At 57.4% G+C, this 7,282-nt stretch overlaps 1 protein-coding gene across 1 annotated transcript in view; it reads left to right on the top strand.

Moving 5' to 3' along the window:
- Positions 1 to 6,332, top strand: part of LOC103614657 (zinc finger protein 692) — a 6,801-nt gene extending 469 nt beyond the window's left edge. The window contains exons 2-12 of the mRNA XM_017732930.1: positions 204 to 404; positions 494 to 525; positions 863 to 1,240; positions 1,454 to 1,502; positions 1,650 to 1,787; positions 2,309 to 2,434; positions 4,420 to 4,482; positions 4,736 to 4,814; positions 4,916 to 5,030; positions 5,421 to 5,520; positions 5,969 to 6,332. Of these exons, the coding sequence (XP_017588419.1) occupies positions 204 to 404; positions 494 to 525; positions 863 to 1,240; positions 1,454 to 1,502; positions 1,650 to 1,787; positions 2,309 to 2,434; positions 4,420 to 4,482; positions 4,736 to 4,814; positions 4,916 to 5,030; positions 5,421 to 5,520; positions 5,969 to 6,332 (1,645 nt within the window). The remainder of the gene's footprint in view (positions 1 to 203; positions 405 to 493; positions 526 to 862; positions 1,241 to 1,453; positions 1,503 to 1,649; positions 1,788 to 2,308; positions 2,435 to 4,419; positions 4,483 to 4,735; positions 4,815 to 4,915; positions 5,031 to 5,420; positions 5,521 to 5,968) is intronic.
- The last annotated feature ends 950 nt before the right edge of the window (positions 6,333 to 7,282 follow it).

The raw sequence follows: 7,282 nt of genomic DNA, 5'->3' as shown, positions 1-7,282 counted from the left end.
CCTCAGTGTCCCCCCACGTCCTCCCTGAGCCCCCAGGATTCCCCACCCGTGCAACAGGGCCCTGTCCACGTCTGCTTCCCATGTTTGCCTGTCACCTCCGGACTCTCCTACGGAGCCGTGATACTCCAAATTCCCCGCCTGACCCCTCCAGGCTCAGACCACCCCTGTATTCCCCATCCCCCTCTAAACCCCCTGTGTCCCCCCAGCCCTTCCCAGTGGACTCCGCCCCGCGGGGGTCGTCCGCGGGCCCCAGAGTGCGTCCGGCGCCAGAAGCGCCGGGAACTGGACGCACGGCGCAGCAAGTGCCGCATCCGCATCGGGGGGCACCTGGAGCGCTGGTGCCGCCTCAAGGAGCAGCTTGGATTCACCCTGCACTCCCAGTTGGCCCAGTTCCTCCTTGACAGGTCACTAGAGGGGCTTAAAAACGATTGAAACCTACCTCTCATGGGGAAAATTCAGGTTTTTGCTTGCTCACCTCTGTCTTCCCGTGCAGGTACAGCTCTCATGGCTGCACCTGGAGCCCAGGTATGTGCTTCCCTCCCAATTCCATGCTGGCATCCAGTAGTTTGGGTCCATAAGAAGTTCATGGTGGAGAGGGAGGATTCCCGTTGGGTTGGGTGCTGGAGAAGCACCTGGAGCTGCTCTTGAGTTTGCTCACCCCCCTGAGCACTAGGCAAATCCTCCCTGTGTTCCCTGTTTTTGCCATCCCCAGCTCATTTTTGGGAAGCTGTTTGACGGTTGCTCTTAACAAGGAGGAAGCCTAAGAGCCTGAGGAAGGTGGAGGGGGGCTTGCAGGTGTCCCAGCCCCCCCCCCCAAAATGCCATTATGGAGCTGTCTTTCACAGATTTCTTTGTTTCCCAGGAGAGCTGGAGCTGGAGCGGCTCCAGCCGGCTGCACTGCAGCGCCTGGTCGTGCTGTCCCATGGCCATGGCCAGGAGTGCGGCTTCGTGCCGGACATCCTGCTGCCAGCACCAGGCAGCTCAGCCCCGCTGGTTTGGGAGTGCGTAGCTGGGCACCGCTTCTCGTGGGGCGGCTCCGGGGTCCCCAACAGCCCCTCCAGTGACCCCCCGAGGGCGGCCCAGGGAGGCAGCCCCTCCCTGGATGCTGGACGCCGGCACTCGCTCCGTAGGGCCATGCCGGGCTCCAACAAGGCCGGAGTGGAGGGAGCGGCCGGGTCACCCCGTGGTGATGGGGATCGGGGCGAGGAGCTGGGAGATGGTGGTGACAGTGGTGGCACAGGTGAGCTCCTCCAGGTCATCTTTCCACCCTCAACTCCCTTTGATTCCCCACCTTCCGCCCCTCTCCCAGTTCTAGGGATTCAGTGACCACCATCCCACTGGGATCAAACGCTGCCCCAACCCTGTGGGCCTTTCCAACAGCCCCATACTTCGCAATTCTTCATCCTCCTCACCTCTCCCAGCCCTTCCTCACCACCCTCCTGTCCCCTTTCAGCCCGCCAGGTGCCACCGGAACCGGGGCCTGTGGCAGCAGCTGGCGGGAGGTGAGTGGTGGCACCCACAAGCGTCCTCTGGTGAGGCCGATGGTTGCATTTGGCCCTGTCTGACCCATCCCTGGGTCCCCAGTGTTGGCCAATGTGACTGTCTGTGGTTGAGCCATCGTGGCAGAGTTGACCCAGGTCGCTGTCCAGCAGCGCCATCCCGGGGAAGGACGTAGAGCCAGGAGTTGAGCCCCGAGAGGAAGAGGAGGACGAGGACTTCGCCGAGGGTGATGACCTGGCCTACACCGATGACCTACATGATGAGAACTACCACCCGTCCCTGGACAGGTGGGAGCGCTGTGACGGAGCCTGCGGATCGGGATCGTGTGGGAGCCACTCCTCGGTGCCCACTGACACCGTATCGGTTCAGACCAATATTGCACTGGGAGGGTTTCAGGACTCACGTCTCTGCCACGTGCTTGTCCTGCTGCCCTGGAGGTGGGAATAGTGTCTGTGTGGTGCTAAAATAAGGTCTTTCTGGGGTCAAAGGGCACAGAATTTTGGGGAGGTATTTTCACTGTGTCTCACCTGGGGGAGGGTCTTTGCCACGTCCAACTAATGGCCAACCATGTCGTACCGTGTCCTGCCACGTCTACTAATGTCCTTCCACACCCAAACGATGTGCAGCCACGTCCAAACAACATCCTTCCACGTCTAACCACGGCCTTCCGTGACCAACCCGTGTCTAATCCATGACCACCCCATGTCTAAACCATGTCCAACTAACTCATTTCCTACCACATCTAACCCATACCTCACCGCATCAACCAGCCAACCCCCTCAGCCACCCTGGTCTGTGCCCCCCACAGCGACTCAGAGCCACAGCAACACCAGAGCCAACCCAAGGCCCGCAAGAAGCCAATCAAGGAGGAGCAGCCCCTGCTCGAGCCGCCCCTGCCCAGCTCTGGCCCCTCAGAGAAGAGCGGACGGGTCAGGTGCGTCGTTGCAGCCACAGCGGTGAAGGGATGAGGGGAGGGGGTTCAGAGTCATCATCTTGGGAGTGTCCAGTCCTGTTGGCCATGGGGCAAGAACTGTGTGTCTCCAGTGGGGTTAACCCTCCTCATGACATTGTTGGCCATGGAGCAAGAGCTGCGTGTCCCCATGGGAGGGGGGTCAACCCTCTCTGTGACACCGTTGACCGCAGGGCAGAGCCGTGTTTCTTGGTCTCACTGGGTGTTGAGCGAGCAAAGGGGGGTCTGGCTCACCAACGTCGCTGCAGGGGCTTCATGAGCCTCGCGTCACCCACCCTGTCCCTCGTGGGGCCAGTCCAGGATGGTTGGGGAATGAGGAGAGGCTGCTGAGGCTGGGGCCGCCACGGAGGGCAGCAAAGACCCATTGAACCAGAACTGTGGTGGGCATTGAAGCCTCCACCAGACTGGAGATGGAACAGCCCAAAATCTATCAGCCCACCCCAATCTCCTCCACGGATGGATCTGCAGCTTCTCCAGCAGCTTTGGGGCCGAGTGTTGGGTTGCCAGCTCTCCTTTCCAGGCACATAAAATTCAATGTTTTGCACTAAAAAAGCTCTAATCAGCCCTCAGGGCTTCACTGGGGCTTTGCACAAGCATTAAGGGGACATTGGGTTGGGGCTCGGTCTGTGCACGGCCTCAGATCCGACGCACCTAGACACCTCACCTGGATGGATTTTCTTACGCTTTTGATACAATAAGGGGTTTAAATCCCCCCTTTTCCTTGGAATCAGCCGTAACTCCTTCATCTGTCTACTGAAAGACAGGCTCAGTGCCAATCCCATCCCAAAGCTTTCCCCAGGTGAGTGTTATGCCACTCCCTTATGGCTTTGATCGATCCCTTTGAGCGGCTCCTTTTGGATGCTGAACGCCCTCCCCTCTCCCGGCAGCTCTGGAACCTCCCCAGATGCAGCTGGAAGAGGGACCACCCTTCCTGGAGACCCAATCCCAGTGAAGGTAATGCTGGAATTTGCTCTTCCCCTCTCCCTGCCATCGCTGGGCATGCGGATCCCAGGCTCCCAAATCCAATGTGAGGGTGGAAGAGTCCGGGTTGAATCGAGGCCATCCTTTTTGAGGCCAAAAGTGAATTAAATGTGGGGTTTGGTTTTTTTTCTGGTGCTTATTGGGTTCTGCCTGATTTCCACCCCAAATTCCAGGGTCCAGCCCTCCAAATATGTCCAACCTGGGGGCTGGTGGCTCTTTTGAGGCACCGGTGGGGATGGTGCCTCAAAAACTGCCTTGATTGTAGCTCTCCACCCCTTCCCCAAAGCCAAGCCTAAGCTTTGGGTCAGCGCTTTTTGGGCCGAGTTTGGCAACACGGATCGTATTTCTAATCTTTTGGTTAATTATCCCCCCTCTTTTGTCACAGCAAGTCAAAAATGGGAGATAAAATCCTGGCTTATGAGCAAAGGAGGAGCTTCCAGATGTCGAAGCATTCCTCCTCTTCTCCCTCCCCCAGGTAAAGCCACCCTGAGCTGATAAAACCTGTTTTTAAGAGATTTGGGACAAGCCCCAGGCTGAATCCATGCTTGGGCATTGGCATCTCTCACCATCCTGTTATTTCTCCTCCCCAAACCCTGCTTTAATCCACTTTTAATGGATCTTTCCTTAATTCCAGGGTGACAGCCAGGAATAGTTGTGGTTTCCAGGGAGCCATGGATGAATTATAGATCAAACCAGGCTGGGAGCCAATTTCAGTGTCCTGGGACACATCCAAACCATGTGAAAAGGGTTTTGTAACAAGCAATAAAGAATTTGTTCTTATTTTAATGCCTGAACGATGTGTTTGTTCCAGCGTGTCCTGCTCCCGTGGGGGAAAAATAGGAGAAATGCTGTCCCTGAGGATGATTTAATGTGGGATTTCCTCGGGAATCTTTTGGTTTCTTGGCTCTGGGCTTGGGGACAGAAAGGGGACACCACGGCCTGGCTCAAATGGCTCTTTCCTATTGCAGTTGCCGGCGGCGACCACGGGCAAGCGACAAGGATGTGGCTCAGATCGGCCCCAAGAGGATCAGGTACCTGGGAAAGGGGGGGGAGGGAAGGGGCCAGGGAAGTTTTCAGGCATTCCCAGGAAGAGGCGCTCAGCTCTTCCATGGGGGACAGGCAGGAAGCTCTGAAAGGGTTTATTTGCTTCATTTTAGATTTTATGGGTGGGAAAAAGGGAAGGTGGGTGAGGAGGAAGGAGCAGGGGCCAGATCCATATCCCACAGCTTTTCCAATCCTCCTCCTCCTTCCTGCCAATGACTTTTCCCATGTTTTCTCTGTCAGGAAGGCGGCAAAGCGCGAGATCCTCCTGTGCGACTTCGAGGGCTGCGGAAAAATCTTCTCCAACCGCCAGTACCTGAACGTGAGCGCCTGGAGGGACTGGCTCTTCCTGGAGCGCTGGGGAGCCTGGGTGGGGTGTCCTGGAGCTGGAATTGGGAGCTGATGGGTTTTTCCCCCCGGCAGCACCACCAGAAGTACCAGCATGTGCACCAGAAAACCTTCACCTGCTCTGAGCCCACCTGTGGGAAATCCTTCAACTTCAAGAAGCACCTGAAGGAACACGAGAAGCTGCACAGTGGTGAGCAGGGCATTTCCACGGGAATCACGCCTCCTCCCCTATGGATTACACATTCCTGGACATCCTCCTGTAGGAGTTACAACTCCCCTGTATGGATCACACCTCCTTCCATAGGGATTACACCTCCCTTATGGCTCACACTTCTTATACGGATTCCACCCGCTCCCATTGGATTCTCACCTCCTGTACCCCCCTCCCCGCTGGGCCATGGCCAGCCGGTCCCAAATCCCCATCGCCGGGAACCATCGCTGTTGCCCTTTGCTCCCTGAATCTCTCCCTTATCATCTCCATTCCCATGCTGGGAAGTCTCCCTGCTCCCAAAGCACATCCCGAGGGCCCGGAGGGTTTTTCCAGGCCGGATCAGCCCAATCCGTTTTCCTTTGCTCCCAGACAAGCGGGACTACATCTGCGAGTTCTGTGCGCGCTCCTTCCGCACCAGCAGCAATTTGATCATCCACCGACGGATCCACACTGGGGAGAAGCCGCTCCAGTAAGTCCCAGTCCCATTTCCGCCTTGCCAGTAAGTCGTAGTCCCATCCCTGCCCTTCCAGTAAATCCCAGTCCCGTTTCCACCTCTCCGGTAAGTCCCAGTCCCATCTCTACAGCTCTGCTCAGCCTCAGAGCCTCTTCCCACCCTTTTCAACCCAAAATCAGCTCCTCAACACATGGCATCCAGCCAAAAGCTGGGCTGGGATTTCTCACGAGGTTTCTGCCCTTGGAGCTGGCTGTGCCCAGATCCAGCAGCTCCAGCCTCAGCTCCAGGGCAGTGTTAAGTAGGCGCAGGTTAATGCAGAACGGAGGACTCCTGTCCAACGTGTTCATGCCAGGAGGGCGCTGGAGCTTCAACCCACAGCACATTCCAGCCCCGAGCACGGCAGGGCCAGTTCTCCCTGTGCCTCATCCCTGGGGTTTTTTACTCCTGCCGGGATCTCCCCCAGGTGTGAGATCTGCGGCTTCACCTGCCGCCAAAAAGCCTCCCTGAACTGGCACATGAGGAAACACGACGCCGACTCCTTCTACCAATTCCCGTGCGATGTCTGCGGGAAGAGGTTTGAAAAGAGGGACAACGTCACCGCCCACAAGAGCAAGAGCCATCCCAGGGGGCTCGAGGGACCACCCCAGCCCGAGGGAATCCAGCAGCACCCGGAGCCCCCTGGGCCAGTGGAACCCCTGGAGCTGCTTGGGGATGTCCTGGGCAGCGGGGGGGACACAGGGAGGACCCCACTGGAGTATGGGGGGGGGGATGTCGGGCAGGATCCAGGCACGCCCCAAGGCCGGGGGATGGGCGAGGGCGGGTCCTAGAGGGACCTGTCCCCCCAGTCTGGGGACTGGAGCAGGATCAGGGACGATGCTGGACCCTGCAGTGGCTCCAGGTGCCAAAATTACATGGGAGAGGCAAAACTTGGGAAAATCTCAGCTTTTCTGCCAATCCTGGGGCAAATCCATTTTTCTGCCAAATCCCAGCTTCCCTCGAGCCCAGCACTGTTGCCACAGGTGGATCCTCAGTAAAGACTTATTTTGGGTAAAAGTGGGATTTGGTGCCAGATTTTTATGGAAAAGAGACAGAAGAGTGATATTTGGGTGGTTTGGGCACAGGAAAAGGGCTTGGAGAGGGGGTGGAGACACCAAACACCCAGGAATTGGGGACCCAAACTGGGATGAGATGGAGCTCCCAGTGGGGCTGTGCCCCCAAACTGGGCTGAGAGGGAGTGCCCAGCTCCCAGAGTGGGAGCTCCCAGAGCTTCAAGCTTTTCCTTCAAACTTTATTTAATTTCCATTTAAAACTTGGATTTAAACCAGAATTTGAACTTACAGATATTTGGAAGCTCCAAGTTGGGACCAATTAGTGAATCCCAAGTGGCCACAAAAGCCCTCTGCGTTCCACCCCAGCAGTCTGGGGACAAGGGCACGTCCCTGTCTCCGTTCCCCCCGAGCAGGAGCAGCTTTTCCTCCTCCCCCAGCACCAAAAACCCCCAAATTATCGGGTTTTAGGGATTTTTTTGCACAGCAACATTTTATTTCCCCACTAACAGTGACAGGGCAAAGGACACGAACAGCAGCAGCGGGGCGGGCGCAAGGGGAGTGGGCAAGCGCAAGATCACACCTAGAACACGGACCCCCCAGCCCCCCCAAAACCCCCCAGCTGACCCTGGCCTGGGTTTGGGGTGACCCCAAATATCCATGGCCCCTTCCTGGGATCCTGGTGCTCTGGGGGCTCAGAGTTTGGGGGAAGCAAGGGGGAGACAGGGGGA

This window comes from Corvus brachyrhynchos, unplaced genomic scaffold (assembly GCF_000691975.1).
Source record: "Corvus brachyrhynchos isolate BGI_N302 unplaced genomic scaffold, ASM69197v1 scaffold535, whole genome shotgun sequence".
Classification (NCBI taxonomy): domain Eukaryota; kingdom Metazoa; phylum Chordata; class Aves; order Passeriformes; family Corvidae; genus Corvus; species Corvus brachyrhynchos.
The sequence above is the reverse complement of the archived record's forward strand: the minus strand, read 5'-3'. Positions and strand labels throughout refer to the sequence as shown.